Below are 20,847 nucleotides of genomic sequence, written 5' to 3'. Positions count from 1 at the left end.
GCACCAATCCATCAAACAGAATCCATTTCCTTCCAATTATCCTGGCTGACAGGCTAGGTTACTTAAAAAGTGGAATTCCTTAGATTCCTGGACTCTTTTGTATATATTCTTACTTACTTGTATACACAGTCCAAACGTTTTAAACATTCCTGCACATTGACTTTAAAAAAAGCACAGTGCCCAGTTGATACTAATTTTATGTTGCACTGTAGAAGAAGAGCAAGGTATGGGTCCAGTAGCACCTCGGGGACCAACTAGATTTCCAGGGTGCGAGCTTTTAAGAGTCAAAGCTCCCTTCATCTGATGAGTCAAAGCTCCCTTCGTCTCTCGTCTGACTGAGGGAGTTTTGGCTCTTTTGGATAACTAGTTGGTCTCTAAGGTGCTGGACCTGAAAGTTGCTTTTAGTTTCTCACCTCTCCTGGCACTGAACTTTTTACATATTTTTAAAAAGTTTCTCCAAACATTAAAAACAAAACCCATTTCAAATTGGGAAAAAAATCGTTTTCGATAACCTCACAGTTCATTGTTTGGTGATAAGATCTTTGCTCGTTTGGTATCATGGGTAGTCAACAGGCAGAGGCGTCTGCCACTTGTCACTTGCAACCAAGGAAATCCTGCAAATCTACTTGTGAGTTGAGCCTCCAGGCTTTCCACTTCAGGCAGTGAGATGGAGCACGTACCACGTAGTGCCTTATTACACACCAGCCTGCCCTTTCACGTGGAAAATCGTAATTCTTGCCAGATCTGTCCACTCGTCATAAAGTACTGCTGGAACTAAGCGCTAGCTTCTCTGCTACAGAACCCAGAAGTGGAGTCCTAAATAGGAATAGCACCTATGATAATGTATGGATTTGGCAGGTGAGGAAGACAGGTACAGTCTTGACTTTGACTTTCATTCCACAGACTCCGGTCCACAAGTTCCCTGAAGAAATTGTACAGTTATTTCCCAGGAGTCTGGCTCAAGATCAAATACATTTTGCTCTGAAGCTGCTGCCACATATCACCGCTGGACACTGGACAAGATGAACCACGGATGTGACCAGGTAAGACTGCTTGATGGGCTTACATATGGCGGCAAAATTCCATTGCGTCTCTTCAAAGTAACCAGTTGTATTTAGATGGCAAGCCAACTGGGGTCTGATCCTTGCAAAGCTACTCCTGTGTTATTACGGGAACCGGGAAAATGACGAACTTTCTCCTTACGGAGCTTATGTGTTAGGGATGCGTCTGAGCCGAGGAATGTTGTTTTTTTAAAAATTATCCAAACTCAATGGGGGGGGGCAGGTGTCAAAGATTATTTCTTCTTCCTGAGGTTGTTTCCAAGAACGGAGTCAAGATGCATCGAATTACAGGATCCAATCTGGATCCCTGAAATGCCATGGCCAACGATATTGATTCCACCACCTGGAGAAACAAGAGAGTGAAGAAAAGATGAAATGATGCCCAGTCCCCTAAGCGATAAGGAAAGCAGCTCTTCTGAACAGTGGATGGAGAAAAGTGTGTCTGCTTGTGCTGCATTCACCTGGACAAGAATCCTCAACTCCATTTTCCCTCACAACAGGAATTGTAGCTTAGAGCGGGACCACAAGTGATGCCTGACACAAGTTGGACACTAGTCAGCTTCCCTCAAGTTTTGATGGGAAATGTAGGCATCCTGGTCTCGCAGCTTGGCTCTCTGACTGCTGTCCAATGGACTTTTCAACTGTCACTTGTCCAACATTCCACCAAGCTGCCTACATTTCCCATCAAAACTTGAGGGAAGCTGGCAAGTGTCCAACCTGTGTCAGGCGTCACTTGTGGCCCCGCTCTTGGCAAAATGAGGAACGTTGGGCCGGATCTGGCTGTAATTTCTACTAGCAGAAGGGATTTACGCCAGCGGAAAGGAAGTGTCCTGCCAATTCTGTTATTCTGCAACCTGAAATGCTCCATGAAACACTGCTTCTGGGGTGCAGGGGACCCCCGCTCAAAACAGTTAAAGGGTCAGAGATTTGCAGCAGTTGGGGAGGGGGGCTGGCAAAAATCAACCCCCTTCCATTAGCAGAAATGTATTGTTGGATTCAAACCCCCATTTTTGATGCCTGATGCACTGCACACATGTGAATGGAGCAGGTCGGATTGCTACATTTTTGCTGCATTAGGTACTCACTTCCATGTGGAGAGGCTTGGCTGAAGTAGGACAGAAGGGACTGATCCCTGGGCAAAAATCCAGCATCGGTTGGGTACTGGCCATGGAAAGACGATTGATGGAGGGAGGGAGGGAGAGAGAGAAACATAGGGAAATATGAATACAAAAAACCAGAAGACCACAGCACACTTAACTAGAACCCACTACACTTCTACATTACAAACTTGAAACCAATGCGTTTGAAAACATGTTTGTCACCAGCCCTCTGTCTTTGTTCCACACAACTATTACAGGACTGCTCATTCATGCTGCTTCTGACAAGAGGAAAGAGAGCTGCCTACCGGCCTCTCTTGAGTGGATAGTTTCAAAAAGCAAGTTAATTTCTCATCGACACCCCCCACACACACACACCCCTTATCTTGAGTGCATGCCCAGAATCAATGATCTCTCATCGCTCGTGCGCAGCTGGCTAGAGACTACCAGCGTCTTCAAACGACTCTGCACTTTCGCACAGGGCCAGTCAGCACATTGCGGGAGTCCTCGAATGAGTTGGAGATGATGGAAGGTGATGGGAGTTATATGTCTCCCAGACACGAGCAGGCTGCCTTATGCTTATGACTACGGAGTCCAGGGAGAAGAGGTTTAACTCTTCCCTCCCCTGCTCCATTTTTCACCTTCATTGTAAAAAAAATCACGAGCAGCCACATAATTGACATGGTTTTAGCAACAGAGCCAATAATGAATCTGTGGGGTAGTTTAGGGTTGCCAAAAGGCACAAAACTCCTATTGCACAACTGACACAAAATCCTTGATTTACACATTAGCTAAGTAAGCGACAGCTAAGGGACTCAGATTATGACAGGCTTTTAAATACAAGAGAGTGTTAAAAATGACTAAATTACATTTGGAGCATAATGCTAGATTATTTTGGATTGCCAGGTCCCCCGGAGTCCAAACTGGGGGATGCGGAGGTGGGGAGATACGCATCAGGAATACAGTGGTTAAGTAGTTTGGCTGCGAATCAGCACTCTACTGGTTTGGATCTCACTACTGCCATGAGCTTAGTAGGTAGACTTGGCTCAGCCACTGTTCTCAGCCCCAGCTGCATTGTGGGGATAATAATAACACAAACTCATTCACCACTCTGGGTTGGGCACGAATCTGTCTAGAAGAGTGGTATATAAGCGCAGTTATAATTATTATTAAATCAGCTCCATAGGGGGGGCCCTCACTTCCATGACACAGCAGTACAGACAGGACTCTTGGGCAGAGGTGACGGGGCAAAGGCTGGGAGTGGGGTATCCCTTGCCCCCACCAGGGGACTGGTAAGACTATGTGTGTGTGCAGTCAAGTCACAATCGACTTATGGTGAATCCAGCAAGGGGTTTTCAAGGTAAGTGAGAAGCAGAGATGGTTTGCCATTGACTGTTTCCACACGGCTTATCTTATTCTGCAAAATAGCGAAATCTTGCTCGAAATCTCGCGAGAAGACACTGTTATCGCGCGAGAAGATGCAATAACAGCGTCTTCTCGTGAGATTTCGTGCAAGATTTCGCTATTTTGCAGAATAAGGCAAGCCATGTGGAAACGGCCATTGTCTTCCACTGTCGATTCTTCTTTGGTGGGCTCCTATCCAAGTGCTGACCTTTCTTAGCAGTTGTGGTCTGACGAGATCTGGCTATACCATGCTGTCATCCCTCTCAGGGGATGGTACAGGGCCTCTTAAACCTGACATAGTTTAGGACCTCAGATTGTCTTAACCCAGCCCTAGTACCATACAAGGACTTCACAACTTGAAGACTGGCCCTCACATGGGCTGCTTTTTATGCCTCGAACCACTTCCCAGGACACATTCATGATGCCGTCGCTCCGTTCCTTCAACTTCTTTCTCAAAAGCCGTCATTTCTTTGAAGCCCTGGGCAGAGCTTTATTATTATTATTTTATTAGATTTTTATCCTGCCCTTCCCACTAGCGGGCTCAGGGTGGATTACATCAAAAATAAGATACAAGTTAAAATCCAGCTAAAAACATACAATCATAAAATATAGATTTCAGTCCCCAAGATGATGGTCTTCGCTAACACAATAGTCCCTCTGCCTAGCCAGCGGGGAGGGAGGGGAAAGGGGATGGGGAAAACATTCCAACAAGAGACTGGAGGGGAGGCTCAAGATAGCATAGAAATGGCCTCAACCATTATAATTATAAAGACTGGTATATAAGCGCAGTATATACGCGCCTGGCAGAACATCTCCATCTTACAGGCCTGCCGAAAAGACAGAAGTTCTTGGCAGGCTAGCGTGTCAGCAGACAGAGAGTTCTACCAAGTGGGAACCAGGACTGAAAAGGCCCCAGCTCTGGTCACGGCCAGTCTAGCCTCCCTGGGGCCGGGGACCACCAGCAGATGTTTATCTGCAGATCTAAATGCTCTCCAGGGTACATACGGCGAGAGGCGGTCCCGCAGATATGCTGGTCCCAGTCCTCTCGGGGCTTTATAGGTCAAAACCAACATCTTGAGTCTGCTCTGGAATTCCACAGGGAGCCAGTGTAGCTGCTGCAAGATGGGAGTAACGTGTGCCCTATATGTAATCCCAGTTAGGACATGTGCAGCAGTTTCCTAACACTGCAATTTCCGGGTCCAGATTCCAAGTTTGATTTGGAAAGCCAAGGTTCAAATCCTCCCTGTGCCAAGAAAGTACAATGGGTGACCATTGGCCAAACACTTGTCTTTCTCAGCCTAGTGTACCACACAGGGTTGTTGTGAGGGTACAACGGGGAAATGAGGAACTGTGTAGGTGGCCCTGTTCTTCTTGGACAAACAGTAGGATTGAAAAAGAAAAGTGACGGATAGCAAGTTCCTATTGAAACCAGCCCTAAGCCCCCACATTTTATGGTCTGAATTCCTTGAGAGGGTCAAGAATGCACCCACCCTCACAGCCTTTGGAAACTTGTGCAAAACTGAGCTATACTGGAAGGTAGATGCTTGCAACAAAGACACTCGCTGTTTTGTGTCTTTCTGGCTCATCTTTTATTTGTCTGGCTTTATTGTCATGAGCTGTTTATTTTAAGGCTTGTCATAAGCCACTTTGGGCCTTACTCGAGAGACAAGCAGGTTCTCAACGCCTCAAATAAATAAATAAGTGCACACCACTGAAACTGACACTGACAATTCGTTTAATCCCTGTCTCCACCTCCCTCCGGTCCATTTGTCATCTCCCCTGTGCTCAACTGTAAAGTCCTTGAGGGCATGGAGCTTCCACCTTCTGTTACTCTATAAAGTGCTGGGCACCGTGATATCTCCAAATGGAACCACTGGCATGTAGTGATCGAAGTACCAGACTAGGACATGGGAGGCGTGGGAGATCTGTCCTCAAGCTAAACTCAGCTGTGAGGCTCACCGGACGACTTTGGACTAATCACTCTTGGTCTAACCTACCTCAAAGGGTTGCTCTTAGGGCAAAATGTGTGTGCAGAGAACAATGAATGCCCCCCTCAGATCTTTGACTGAAGGAAGGGATAATGGTGAGATTTATTATACAATTGTGGGACCTGCAAGGAACTTGTGGGGGAGAAAATCCCTTCCTGTACTGTTCCATGCTTCCTCTCTCTCCCACCTCCTCCTCTTTCCTTCCCATCAGTGCCTCCTTACTCCTTCCCCACTGCCTCTTCCCTTCCATCAACACCGCCTGTTCCTTGCCCTCCCATAGTTGCTGCCTCCTCTGCCTTCCCCCCTTCCTTAACTCTCCTGCCTCAGCTGCTCCTTACTTTAAACGCCGATTTATTAGGGGTTGCTAGGCAACCCCATCAGGCTGACTGTGATCTCGCAAGGTGTTGATCAGTGTTTTGTTAAAAAAAATGCTTTATGCACATAGTGGCATGCATCATTTCTCATTTATCTATAAACCTAGGGGCTGCCCATATTTGCCCCTGGCCCTATTGTGCAGACTTTTTTTGATCCGCATGCTGGGGGCAGGTTCAGAATTTAGATAGATATGTACTCCAAGCAGATGTGGTGCTTATCTGTGAGTTCCTCAACACAAGGCCAAGAGAAGGCCAGATTGTTCTAGACTCTCAATCAGTGTCTGAAGAACAAAACAACCCCTGAGAATACAGAAGCGAGACACCCCAAACCTAAATTAAACACCACAGGCAGTGGCCAGAGAGATTCATATATTATAAATGCGGTTCTGAATCAATTTAAATCTCTTCTGTACCACAAAACTCACTTTAAGCAAGCCACTCGTTCTTATCTTAAAAATGGGGAAGATAATAACAGTCTACGGGCCAAACTACAAGTGACGAATGACACTTGAATGGCAAGTGGATTGAGTGGAGCGCAAGTGAACAGGGAGAAATACACTTGCCGTTCAAGTGTCATTCGTCACTTGTAGCTTCGACCACCTTACAATTTTGTTGTAAAATACTGCATGTGAAGAGCATGGGACATTTAAAAATGCTGCACACCTGTAAAGTATTATTTGGGAATTGGACATTCTGTTTTTTTCTGATGGACTGGGAATATAAAAAGCAGGTATATGCTTCAAGCCCCTAGAAAATCAGAATTCATTACCTGTGTGCCACATGTTGGGGAAAGTTTGTTGCAAGGAATTAATGGGAAAGAGGCCTTTCTCCACTATTCCACTTATCTCCACAAATGCTTCCCAGCCCCAGTTGTCTTCTGTATTACCCAATGCTCCCTGAGAGCCAAGCTACAAGTGACCAATGACACTTGCCTGGCAAGTGAACAGACTCACATGTATTCCTCCCTGTTCACTTGCCATTCAATTGCACTCCACTTGATCAAGTGGAGCGCAAGTGAATGGCAAGTGAACAGGGAGGAATACACGTGAGTCTGTTCACTTGCCAGGCAAGTGTCATTCATCACTTGTAGCTTAGCCCTGAGGGCCAAGCTACACATGACGAATGACACTTGAACGGCAAGTGGATTGAGTGGAGGGCAAGTGAACAGGGAGAAATACACTTGCCGTTCAAGTGTCATTCGTCATGTGTAGCTTGGCCCTGAGTCTGTTCACTTGCCAGGCAAGTGCAATTTGTCACTTGAAGCTTCGCTCAATATCTTACCTGTTGAAAAGGATGGAATCCAGGGTGATAGGGTGGGAACTGATACGTGTCAGAGAAGGGACGTGGCTTAACTTCTGCAATGAACAAAAACAAAGAAGGAGAAGAGAAAAGGAATGAAACACTTCTCCCTTAAATATTAAATTCTGCACAGTAGTCTTTCGGTCTCCAGCCCTTGTAATAAAATTAATAACAACATTTGATTTATATACCGCCCTTCAGGACAACTTAACATGCACTCAGAGCAGTTTACAAAGTGTGTTATTATTATCCTCACGACAATCACCCTGTGAGGTGGGTGGGGCTGAGAGAGCTGTGACTGACCCAAGGTCATGCAGCTGGCTTCAAATGGAGGAGTGGGAAATCAAACCCGGTTGTCCAGATTAGGGTTCTAGAAGTTAGATCATGGCACCTGTGCTGCTCTAGGAACTTCCCCAAATCTCTACTGTCTTTACCATACGTATTACAGAAATTACTAGAGTATCACAGAGCACTCAGAAGTGACATCACAGCTCTAGCAACACTCCCCCTTGGCTCTGCCCCTCAGTGCTCCCACAGCTGCCTCTGCAGGGCTGGCAAACTAGGCTTAAGCCATAAATGCTCAATGTTTCCATACTGGGGGAGCCATTTCTGCCTCCTTCCACCTCAGTTCGGGAGCATTAAGTGGAAGCCCCTCCAGAGAGGGGAGTGAGAAGAATACCTACCTGAGGGCTTGGGTCGAGACCTCATATTCACCCTTGAACCAGGACTGTCATTGCTACACCCTTCTTCTCCCTGGAAAAGTAAAGCAAGCATGTGACTGGAGATAGGGCAACAATCAGAGGACCCTTCAATGCAGCATTCACTCCAAGGATTGACAGGAAACATCTGGCAAATAATATTAACAACCTCAATGCAAACCACACCGTCACCTTCCATCCCAAATTACTTCTGGCTGCCTTGAGAGCTGCCATCTTGAATTCTTCTTCAAAAGCAAAGCCAGTATTTGGTCAAACAGAAGCCATTCCACTACTGGGCTTGAGCAAAACAATAGCAGGTTCCACCCCGGCTATTACTGCTTCCAAGAGTTTAGCAAGAAGCCAACCCACAGCTAGTGTCCCCTCCACCCATCCGATTAAGCTGTTGCACTTTTTCTAGAAAGATGCTGTCTAATTCCTCATCTCAGCTGGCTGGATTTTCCCTTTCCATTTTGATTTTGCTACTTCTGATGAGAATCCAAACTACAAACCTTTAGTATGCCATTTTCTCTTTTCCTACACTGCATACTACCCATTAAAATTTTTCAACATGCCTTTTGCATACATTGCACATAAAGTTGCCAACTCTGGGTTGGAAAATTCCTGGAGATTTGAGGGTGGAGTCTGAGAAGGGTGGAGTATAATGCCAGAGAGTCCACCCTACAAAGCAGCCATTTTCTCTGCAGTCTGGAGATTAGTTGTAATTCTAGGAGAGATCCAGGCACCCCTAACTGTACGTAAGAGGCAAATAAAGGGCATTAAGAAACAAACAAAACCAGCAACGCCCTGCAATGAAAATGAGCAACACAACAATGGACTTGCAACTGTTAAACAGCACAGCTGCATTAATATAATCAGAGTTAAGTCTGGTAAGTGTTCCACAGTCAACTGCTCAGCGGCCCTGTGGAGAAATGCCCTTTTGCTTTGTGGAGTTAACTTTCTATGGGCTGAAGAGGGGAGGGGCCAGTTCTGGAGTAGAATGTGATTGGAGGGAGAGCGAGTCAGTGGGTGGAGGGGAGTTGGAAGTGGACAGTTGGTGGCTGGAGAGAGTTGAGGGAGAGATGACTTTGAGGGGAGATGGAGATCTAATGTAACCCCAGGTACCCAAGGATTGGGCCTGCCCTACACAACATCGAATTAGGGCATGAGGGAGATAGAGTAGGGGTTTCTGTGTATGTTTTACTATTCCTTCCATTCACTGTATATTGGCCTGTGTATAGTTAGAAGTTAAATAAATGAGTTTTGGAATTTATGAAGGAAGAAAGCTCTTCTGTTCCACATAGTCCCCCAACCACTTGGGCCCACTAGCAGAGGAGGGAGGCTAGGAGGCTGTCCCGCCTAACCAGGCCCCCATACAGGGACAGTGGTGGCAGCAACAACGCAGAGACAGGAAAGGGAGACACCCCCTTCAGGTGCCTGGCCAGAGGGGTAGGCAGAGCGGGGTCTACCAGTGGGAGGAAAGGCCCCGTTTCACCACAGGTCCTACAAAGGATTCGTTATCTACCTTAAAGATCCGGCAGAGGCTTGACTTCGGGAACTGTGATACCTAACTGAAGAAGACACCTGTAACTAAGGTTCTTTTCCTTGTTTTGGCAACATGCAAAAACAGACAGAAAAGGGGGCAAAATACATCCATCTAATTTTCTATCCACCACACCCTTACCTGGCAGTGTTCTCAGGGTCCTCAGCTTGCTCTCGATCTCCTACATGTTACCCCATGAGCTCTGAAACTGGGGTTGCCAGGTCCCCTTTATCCTCCTGGTGGGATGGGGGGGGGAGACCTGGCACTTACCTTTGGTGATGTTCTCACCAAATTTGGGCCCCATGAAGTGACAGAGCCTGTCCGCCACTGGGTGCAATGCCATCACTTGAGGAAATGACATTGCCACACCCGCCGGGAGTGCACTCGCTGTGCATTGGCTGGGGAGATTTTTTGCCTCCCAGGCCCATTCCCCTGCCGGCCAGGTGAGTGGCAGTGGGGGGGGGGAGAAGAGGCTAGGAGGGAGGATCCCCCACTCCCACTGGAGGACTGGCAGCCCTACCTGAAACTGCCCTCTTCCCCGCAGCCCCCAAAGTTGACAACTATTTCCTTACTCTCATATAAACCATACTAGAACTACGGTGAAAGAGTGGGGAAGATTTTAACTCTTGCATCCTCTTCTGTCCACTGCCAGTAGGTTCGGCATCTGAAAAACAGTCAAAGGGAGGAAGTCCAATAAGTTTTGCAGAAGAAACGACACGACTGGCGCCTTTCCCCCCCTGCATTTATTTGCCTGAAGTGTCCACCTCGATTGATTTATTTAACTCAACTTCATTATATCTCACAGATTCAGGAAACTTCCAAAACTTAAACACTGATAAAAGCAACATAGGCAGTAGGGTTTTTTTAAAGGATGGAAAATTATAATGATCACATACATTCACCAAATATTTCAACGCATGTTATTTATTTTTTTTAAGAAAAAGTTTTCACTGTGTGCCTTTCCTTTTCCTTTCAAGCTCCTTTGATTCAACGATCTTGAGAAGAAGATAAGGAGTCTTTATTTCTTTAAGGAAAATACGATGCAGACATACTTGGCCACGGCCGGCGTAATTCTTGGATCTCTATCTACCAGCAGATAGAAGACTATAATGGGTCTGGGTGCCTTAAACTTTTGCACTTTTTATCCCTGCTGTTCTGGCTTGAAACCCCCATTTTGATTTTGTTTCTCCCTTGTGTGAACTGGACCCTTAATTCTTCCAATTTGCTCAGGATGATGTCATGGTTTGTCGGACTAGGATCCAGGAGATCTGGGTTCAATTCCCCACACGGTTAAAAAAAAAAACCTAGCCATTTCCTCACGATCTAAAAATAATGTGGTACTCACGGAAGGCTGCTGGCTTCCTCGTGCAATTTTTGACGCCATCTGTTTACAAAACACCACAAATCGCACTATTTTTAGACAGTGGGGAAACAGCCCCTGTTGTGTGACCTTGGGCCAGTCACTTTCTGGGCATCACCTTCCTCATACGGTTGTTGTGAAGATAAAACAGGGCCTGGAGAACCAGACACCATCTCTGAGCTTTCTGAGGAAAGGGTAGGATGGAACTCTATGAGCAAGAAGATACAGGCTTGGATCCAACTGCAATCCCTAGTCATAGGCGAGCTTTCACGCTTGCCAGATTAAATGTTCACAACAACAGGAGAGAGGGGTCCCCCAGACAAGTCAGACACTATCTATACACAATCCAGGGAAAAATACAATGTCAAAGTTTCATGAAGTAATTTTTATCAGTTTTTCTAAATGTGCAAAGTGCAGAGTGCAAAGGCAATCGTTATGCAATTAAATACAATAAGACAAGGCTATAATATTCAACAGGTAAAGTCAAAAGTTCATATAGTAAAAGTCCAACTGGTGAAAACCATACAATTTCCAATTTTTCTTTCATTGACAAATTCAGTAGCATGGTGCCACTGAAAAATTAAGAAATTGTATGGTTTTCACCAGTTGGACTTTTACTATATGAACTTTTGACTTTACCTGTTGAATATTATAGCCTTGTCTTATTGTATTTAATTGCGTAACAACTGCCTTTGCACATTTAGAAAAACTGATAAAAATTACTTTATGAAACTCTGACACTGTATTTCCCCCCCCCCCCCCCCCCGGATTGTATCTAGATTAAATGTTCACGGCAGAACTGAGATGGTGTTTCGCTAAAATCCCATTCTCAGACCATTCTCTGTGATGGTGTATCTGGCACAATAGAGAAAGGAGATCATCTTTTGTTGGCCCTGTCCCCAGGGCCCTTTGGGTTGCTCCCATTTTGTCTAAATATCAGCTTCCTCTCGAGTCCTGGGCGGCATCTTGTTAGCAGACTTTGATCCAGAAACAACTCAATCTGTTGCAAAATATTTGGCCATCGTGGTCTCCTTAAAACGTTGTTAAAATGAGCTTATTCTGCTGCCTGAGGAACTGTATAGGTTTATTTATTTATTTTATCTAATGTATTTTAGCTTTCGAGATAACATCTGTTTCACTGTTTTCCATCCGGTTTTGCTTGTTTTGTCATGTTCGGCCATGTTGCTTTATCTTGTTGTGTTGAACTGGTTTTACACTTAAGAACTTTGTTCATATGAGCAGAGCAATAAAGGAAAACTTGGATCCTACAATATCTTTATACTTGGGTGCATAAGTGGACCCTTGTAGTTCCTATCCTGGAAGAACCTGCAGATTGAGCATCCTGTAGCATGTTTTCATGTGTGCAAGAGATTGTGGGAGTGAAAGCAGCACTGGTCTCTTCCGAGCACACTGAAAAGTTCAGTGGCTGGTGGAATGGACAGCACTAACCAAAGTGCTTCCAGCTGGACAATTGCACTGCATGAATGTTCCACAAGCACTACATAAGATCCAAGCCATAGAAATTTACATCATGAAGATAATTTCAGGTGGGTAGCCATGTTCGTCTGCAGTACAAGAATAAGATTTGGGTCCAATAACACATTCAAAAACAACAGGATTATAAGCTTTCCAGAGTCAAAGTATTTGACAAAGGGAGTTTTGATTCTCAGGAGCTTGTACTCTGGAAATCTTGTTGGCCTTTAAGGTGTTACCAAACGTTAACCTTTCACTTTTGCAGCATTTTCAGTATCTACACAACAATTTTTTCCATGTTCTTTGAGCATCAATAAATCAGCATGGTACATATGAAGAATGTACGTTTTACATCAATATACTGTGTAAATTGCATATAAAATCTGTGTAATACAAGTACAGGGAAAACCAGAACTAAAATCAATGCCAAAATATAAACAAATATAAAAAGAAATAGGAATCATTTGCTTATCTTATGCAGCACCTCTGTTTCTCTCCACCCCACTTGCTCAGCTCTGATTTATTTCAACAGAGTTTGTGTACGGAAGTTATACTAAGGCAATTCTGTTCTCAGAAGTGAGAATACAGCAGGATTTGAGTCTGGTGGCACCTTAGAGGCCAACAGGATCTTTAGGATACGAGTTCTCAAAAGTCAGAGCATCCTTCTTTAGATCCCTTTGACTCTCGAAAACTTCAACCCTGGAAATCTTGTTGGTCTCTAAGGTGAAAGAGACTCCCCCAAACACCGCTTTATAAATGCAACTCACTGTTTTGTTTGGATGGAGATTCTTGCACGCGATAAGTCTCAAAACATTCCTCTGTTCCCAAGGAAGGGGACTGTAGTGGTATGGAATGCATGTTCTTGTGCCTAAAACCGAAGGAATTGGTTTCCTCAAACGTAAGACTGGAGGCAGGCCCGGTCCCCCTTGCCGGAGAACTGTCCATCTGCATCTTTGGAGAAGAAAATAAGAAATCAGTATAAAAATACTGCGGGGGGGGACGGGGGACGGAGACCATTTTCAGTGGAACATAATGTAGCAGTAAGGAGGTTGGACAAGGAGGGGAGAGGCCCGGGTTCAAGTCCCCACTCAATCATGAAGCTCACTGAGTGACTTTGAGTCAGTCATGATGCACTCTCAACCTCATCTTTAAAAAAAAATATAAATGCAGAGCATAAAAGAAACAGCAATACATAAACATATGTCAATACCTCTTAAAACACCAACCGCATCTTTAGAGTTCTTTAAAACCCTATATGGCTTTAGGCCAGCATAATTCAAGGACCGTCTTCTTGCCTATGCCCTGACCTGGATAGTCTAGATGAGCCCGATCTCGTCAGCTCTCAGAAGCTAAGCAGGGTTGGCCTTGGTTATTAATTGGATGGGAGATCTCCAATGAAGACCAGGATTGCAGAGGCAATAGCAAACCACTTCTGTTAGTTTCTTGCCATGAAAACCCTGCCGGAGGATTTTTTTGTTTTGTCTGGCATACTCCTCATAACTGTTAGTGGCCCACTTCCCTAATTTTGGTGTTTTGTGTTTATAGTTTTTAATTGAATTATTTTAAATACTACTTTAAAGCCTGCTTTAATGTTCAAATGTTTTAAAGTTTTTATGTTTGCCGCCTTGGGGAAAGGCAGCACAAAAGTGTTTTAAATAAATTAATAAATATATTGAATGAATGAATGAATGAATGAATGAATGAATGAATGAACGAACGAACAAATGAACAAAAAAATGAACGAACAAATGAACGAACAAATGAAGGAACAAACGAACTAATGCTTCCCAGAAACCCACAATAATCCCATGAACCCTGTTCCATACAAGTAGCAGAGAGGTGATCACACTCTTCCTGTTGGCAACAGAGGATAGGGCTCGAAATAATGGGTTTAAACTACAGGAGAGAAGATAATGACTGGAAGTTAGAAAAAATGACTAACCCCAAGTTCTGCTTCCCTCTACCCTTCCTCTCAATAAAGGGGATGCTGACTTTATCATCGCACAACAGTCTTGCCCAGGGTTACCAGGGCCCATGGAATTTTGTCCCCATCTCAGCTACTCGATATTACAACGATCCCATATAAACAACCCCTCTATCACTTAGGGTCGCCAACCTCCAGATGGTGGCTGGAGATCTCCTACAATTACAACTAAACTCGTCAACAAAGATCAGTTCCCCTGGAGGAAACGGCAGATTTGGAGGGTAGACTCTATAGAATCATATCCCCACTGAGATTCCTCCCCGCTTCAAATTCCACTGCCTCCCAGCTCCATCCCCAAATCTCCAGGAATTTTCCAAGCAGAGTTGGCAACCCTACGCAGGCATAGATGTGTGGTAGTCCACTTTATCACTGTGTTGATGATAAAGCTACCCCAGTGGTAAAAGAACTCCCTCTGGTGGACCTGCATGGACTCCATCTGGAGCAGATGTGTAGCTAAGAGCCAAGCTACAAGTGATGCCTGACACAGGTTGTACACTTGTCAGCTTCCCTCAAGTTTTGATGGGAAATGTAGGCATCCTGGTCTTGCAGCTGTAATGGAGAGCCAAGCTGTAAAAACAGGACGCCTACATTTCCCATCAAAACTTGAGGGAAGCTGACAAGTGTCCAACCTGTGTAAAGCATCACTTGTAGCTTGGCTCTAAGTGTATAATAAAATGGTTGTATGCATTCCCGTTGCAAGACAAGCTGAAAAGACGCCATGCTGTGCACTGCTGGAGCGTTCCTGCCACCTTGTGGCAAGATGCAAGATCGCAATTGCAATGTGACGTACTCCTCTCACTTACCAAAATATCTTGGACTTCACGCACAGCAGCCACAATTTGCGGCTTGTAACAGAAGTACATTTCCTCCGTCTCATGGCTGCAGTCTGAAGTGGGGGTGGGAGGTGGGGGGGAAGGAAACAAAAATGAGGCAAACGTACTTCTGTTTTCCTGTACAGCCCTCAAACCTTTAACAAACTGGTATTTTGTACCAGGAGGATGAAATGTTTCCTATTTCTTTCTGTATTTAAGGATTTAAATTTGCATTATGTACACCTTATACAATATTTACATAATTGCTTCTGTTCTCTGCTTTTCATATATTGTATTGCACCCACATATAGTGTTTTTATAAGGCAGGATTTGAATCCAGTAGCACCTTAGAAACCAACAAGATATAACCTGTTGAGAGTCAAATCCTACTATTCTTCTTCAGACCAATAAGGGTACCTGAAACTGTTTTTATACGGCATTTATACAAACCGTTACACATTACACTTACAGCATTTGTGTGTATAATACCACCTTTATGCTGCTTTATAATCTTGAGAAATGCATGCATTTCTCAGGGAAATACAAGAAAAAGAAAATGATGTGAGATAAAGAATCATGGGATTGAATCACATGAAGAGAACAAAATCTCCATAGAGATGTGAGGGGTCATAACCAGCAGGGATGAGAAACTGCAAGTCATGCTCAGTTTAGCACATTCAACATTGCACTTCACAGTCAATCAAAGTCCACCTGCAGGTTTTATGAAAGAAACTAGAAATCTCTGAAAGGTTGCTTTTCAGAACATCTTTGATGCACGTAATAACAACTACTGTGCTTATATACTGCTCTTCTAGACAGATTAGTGCGCTCCTCAGAGCGGTGAATGTCAGTGTTATTATTAGAGATGGGCATGAACTGGAAAAAAACTGAGCCGTGTGGTTCATGGTTCGTCAAATTTCACGTACCACGAACCACAAACTTTCACAAGCCTGCCCCTGGTTTGCGAACTGGTTCGTTTGATTCGTGAAAACATCACATCCAGGTCATAAAATCATCACTTCTGGGTCAACAGAAGGTCTGCAGGAAGTCCATCGCCTGTTACCTAGGAAACTGATTGATTGGCAGCAGGCGGTCTGCAGTGATGAACCAAAAATGAACCAAACAAACCAGCCTAAAGTTTTTGGCGGTTCGTCAGAAATGGGATCTGATGAACTGCTGGTTCACGACCCACGAACCGGCCTGGTTCATGCTTAATTTTGGTTCGTATTTCAGTTCGTGCCCATCTCTAGTTATTATTATCCCCGCAATACCTCTGGAGAGCTGGGGCTGAGAGGAGTGGCTTACTCAAGGCCACTTGCTGAGCTCATGGCAACTCCAACTCTGTCCTCACACAGGCCTACTTCATGGGGGACTTGTCAGCACTGAGACTTTCATTCATAGGGACAGTCTTTCCTTAAAGAGGCTCAAATCTCTGGGATACCACTTCACAAAAATGTCTAACGGCTTGCCACAAGGTTCGGGTTCTTGGCAGCAGCCCAAACAAGGTATGAAATCCAATTTCACAAGCTTGCCTATTCAGTTTGACCATTTGCAGTTTGATGTTGCTTCTCTCCAGTATAAAATGAACAGAGGAGCCTTTATTTTTGTACCAAATTCTATTATCTCATGCCAAATTCTCCAGGTAAAACTACACGTTTCTCAGCGTATGCCAGTTGTGTGGAAATGGTACCTCAAAGAAATAACAGACATCCATGACAGCAGTGACAATAAGGTGGTCTGAGTCAAATATTGGTTGAGATTCCTTTTTAATTCTGACCCCCCTAGTTAAACATATCATTTATTATCTGAATTTGTCAACTCTAGTTGGTCAGCCTACATTGAAGCTAAAATAAGTTCCTTGAATTTATCTATAGAATCTTTATCCTTGCTTTCTGAGTCCGAGGCCTTCTCAAAAATAAAATCTAGTCTTGGGATTAGAGTTAGAAATAGAGATGGGCACGATCGGAATCACGTGAAAAAAAAACCAATAATGGTGTTTGTGCCATCGGGACTCAGCTAATCGGTTCCGTCCATGGTGACCGATCCAGCGTTCGGGGGGGGGGGCTTGATTGGGGGGGGCATCGTGATCTAATCGGAGAGCCAGACACTCAGGTGCCAATAATCTATTCCCCTAGCAACGGAGCCAGGGAAATGCCTGAACTGTGTTTGCCCTCCTTCTGTCACCCTGGAAAACCAAATGGAAGCCCAGCTTTCCTTGATTAGCAAGGCTTCCTTCCAACCACAGAGCAGCAACCCAGGGGAGGGAGGGGGAAGGGGGTGTTCTGAAGCCATGGGCACAAAGGTTTTTTGCTTTTTAAAAAAACGGGGCTTTGTAGGAGGAATGGGTGTTTTTCTTTCTGTCACTCTCTGTTTAAACACTGTATTTTGTGGGAAAACCTCATTCACGGTTCTGTGTGTGTGTTTTAAATATGCTTTTTAAAGACTGGCTGCTTGTTTTTAAAATCGGGTGGGGAGGAACGGAGGATTCTGTCCCTGCTTTTTTTAAAAAGCTTGCTGAAACATGTTGACGGGGTGTCTCTCTCTCTCTATTTGGAGAGGCAGGGATAGATCCCCCCCTCTGCTCTAAGTGTGTGTGTGTGTGTGTGTGTGTGTGTGTGTGAATCAGGGCATCGACGGGGGGACAGGGGGGTAGTCTTCCCCCAGCGCTGCCAAAGAGGGGGCACCGGGCGCAGTTGCCAGCCCCAGGATCACGCCTGGGGAAAGTTGAATGGCACGAGCGGCCTCCCAGCCACCCGTGCTGCCTTTTGCCTTTCCCGCAGGACAAGGGATGGTCGGCTTGCGGGAAAAGTAAAAGGCAGCACAGGTGGCTGGGAGGCCACCCGCACCATTCGTCTTTCCCCAGGACAAGGGGCACGCGGGCAAGCCAGCTGCCCCTTGTCCTGGGGAAAGGCAAAAGGCAGTGTGGGTGGCTGGGAGGCCGCCTGCACTGTTCGTCTTTCCCCAGGACAAGGGGCATACGGGCAAGTCGGCTGCCCCTTGTCCTGGGGAAAGGCAAAAGGCAGCACAGGTGGCTGGGAGGCCACCCACGCCGTTCACCTTTCCCCAGGACAAGGGGTGTGTGGGCAAGCCGGCCGTCCTTTGTCCTGGGGAAAGGCAAAAGGCAGCGTGGGAGGCTGGGAGGCCGCCTGCGCCGTTCGCCTTTCCCCAGGACAAGGGGCGCGTGGGCAAGCCGGCCACTCCTTGTCTTGCAGGGCAGGTGAATGGCACGGGCAGCCTCCGAGCCACTCATGCTGCCACCAGCTCCGCAGCGCACCAGGACAGCTGGCTTGCTGCGTAGGCGGGGGGGGCGACCCAGGAGCACGCGCGCACAAGAGCCTGAGTATGGTTGCCCTGGGCGCTAGCAACCGTAGTTCCGGCCCTGGTGTGAATGTCTCCTCCCTGAGGGGAGGCGGCTCGTTGCCGGTTTAAAAACTTTTCCCCCCTCTGCTCTAAGTGTGTGTATGTCTGTGTACGTCCCCTCCCTCCCTGAGCCGCTGCCACCAACCACCATTCCTATATTGCTGGAAACAGCAGGGCGCCTCCCGCTTTGGCCTCCCCAATTCCCGATTCTGGATCGGAAACGGGACTTGATCGGTTAGAATCGGTGACCTGGGTTCGGCAGCAGCCTGGATCCACGAACAGCTTGATCGGATTTTTTTTTGGATCGTGCCCACCTCTAGTTACAAACTCTCTATAGTTCTGCTAATAGAACTTGTTCTCCCCTAAACTTGGGGATTGTCCCTAATGTAAGTTTCCCAGCAGTATACCTTTACCAGCTCCTGGCTCCCAATGTCCCTTTTCTCTGGCCAGATTTAAAGTTCTTCCTTCAGCCATTTTATCTGGTAGATTTCATGGGATTCCTTTTTCTAGCAGATGTTGTCCTTATTTGATGGACTGTGTTGAAACTGTTTCCCACATTCTTCTCCTGTGTCCTTTTTATCTGGCGCCACGCCGGGATCTTCTACATCCTATATTAGCCTAACTTTCAGAGTTTTCTGATGATTTTAAGGTCCAGTTTCTACTTGACAACCCAAATATGGAAATAACTGAAATAGTAGCAAAGTTTCTCTACAGTGCTATGGCTATATGCCCTGACAAGTAATATCCTGTATTGGTTTTGGTACACTATTGTCCTGTTCCTATCCCTAATTTTAATCTTACTCTGTATGGACTAATTTCTGTATTTAAAATTTTATATTATATATATGCCAATCCAGGCTTGCTTGGAGGTGGAAAAAAGACGGTCTGGGAGCCAGTTTGAGTGGTTAAGAGCAGCAGGACTCTAATCTGGAGAGCCAGGTTTGATTCCCCAACTCCTCTCCTTGAAGCTGGCTGGGTGACCTTGGGTCAGTCACAGCTTCTCAGAGCTCTCTCAGCCCCACCCACCTCACAGGGCAACTGTCATGAGGATAATAATAACACACTTTGTAAACCGCTTTGAGTGTGGCATTTTGTCCTGAAGGGTGGTACATAAATCAAATGTTATTATTGAAACAGATGACAAGGATGTTCTGGGAAACCAAAAACAAATCATAAAGATCCCATAATGATTTATCCCTAACCAAAACTTGAGCGAAGGGGACTCAAAGGAGCAGTTTACATGGATTATAATCAGGTCTGTGCCCCCAAATCTGTTGTCAGTGGGCCCAGTACTAAAGGTCAAAGTACTAATGAACAGACATTGAATACATATAAATTACAGGAATAAAACTGATTCATTTGAGGAGTGGAGGAGGTGCTGGAGGAGAGTTCTGCGTATACCATGGACAGCCAAAAAGACAAATAAGTGGGTTCTAGATCAAATCAAGCCGGAATTCTCCCTAGAAGCTAAAATGACAAAACTGAGGCTATCATACATTGATCACATCATGAGAAGACAATACTCTTTGGAAAAGTCAATAATGCTAGGAAAAGTGGGAGGCAGTAGGAAAAGAGGAAGACCTAAAATGAGATGGATTGACTCAATAAAAGAAGCCACGTCCTCCAGTTTGCAGAATCTGAGCAAGTCTGTTAACGATAGGACGTTTTGGAGGTCTTTCATTCATAGTGTTGCCATGGGTCGGAGGTGACTTGACGGAACATAACACACACACCCTTCCTCAATCAGCAGGGCCATAGGCCATCTCCACAGTTCTGGAGTTTAGAAAATGTTTTTTTGGTCAGACTCAAAAGATTTAACTTCTAAGAAGGATTAAACCCTTGTTGAGGACAACCCTATTTTGAGGTTAGGGGGAAGAGGTCATGTTTACCTCGGAAAGATGGCCTCTGGGTCTTGTCATTATGCCAGCACCATTTTGTCAACCTGATCAGGTCTTCCAGTTTCTGTACTTCATGGATCTTCTTCTCCAACCCCTCAGTACTGGGCCTTTGGCCTTGGGGGATAAGTATTTTGACCAGGGAGCTCATATTGCCATGGTGGATGTCTGAGCATGGATAGAGATGTTGGTGTTACACAGAACATTATAGAGAATAGAAGATACATAGGGCAGGGCCATGTGTACCTGCTTAGCATGCGATGGCATTACTGTGTTTTCATATCACCTCACACTCTCTGTCTTTCTCACACATTTATGTCTCACCCTTTTTTGCCTCAGGGCCAGGGCTCATTTGGAGGGGGAACGTGCCGGAACAGAGTTCTTGAAGAGCTGAAAAGTGGTCACGTGGGTTTTGGCCCCGCCCATGTGATTCCTTTTCCTCCCCTCTGCCTCCCCTCCAAAGGAGGCTAAGCTGCTTCAATTCATTCTGCTGCTTTATTTT

The 20,847-nt window shown here is 45.5% G+C and overlaps 1 protein-coding gene across 1 annotated transcript in view; it reads right to left on the bottom strand.

Moving 5' to 3' along the window:
* Positions 1-362: 362 nt before the first annotated feature.
* RIPK3 (receptor interacting serine/threonine kinase 3) overlaps positions 363-20,847 on the bottom strand; it is a 32,493-nt gene continuing 12,008 nt past the window's right edge. The window contains exons 6-13 of the mRNA XM_054992328.1: positions 20,340-20,513; positions 15,082-15,164; positions 13,062-13,245; positions 10,034-10,125; positions 7,907-7,976; positions 7,206-7,279; positions 2,147-2,222; positions 363-1,404 (exon numbers count right to left, since the gene is read on the bottom strand). Coding sequence (XP_054848303.1) covers positions 1,295-1,404; positions 2,147-2,222; positions 7,206-7,279; positions 7,907-7,976; positions 10,034-10,125; positions 13,062-13,245; positions 15,082-15,164; positions 20,340-20,513 — 863 coding nt within the window. The 3' untranslated portion in view covers positions 363-1,294. The remainder of the gene's footprint in view (positions 1,405-2,146; positions 2,223-7,205; positions 7,280-7,906; positions 7,977-10,033; positions 10,126-13,061; positions 13,246-15,081; positions 15,165-20,339; positions 20,514-20,847) is intronic.

The sequence above is a fragment of the Eublepharis macularius genome, chromosome 12 (genome assembly GCF_028583425.1).
Source record: "Eublepharis macularius isolate TG4126 chromosome 12, MPM_Emac_v1.0, whole genome shotgun sequence".
NCBI classification, from domain to species: Eukaryota; Metazoa; Chordata; class Lepidosauria; order Squamata; family Eublepharidae; genus Eublepharis; species Eublepharis macularius.
Note: the sequence above shows the minus strand (reverse complement) of the source record. Positions and strands in the feature narration are given on the sequence as shown.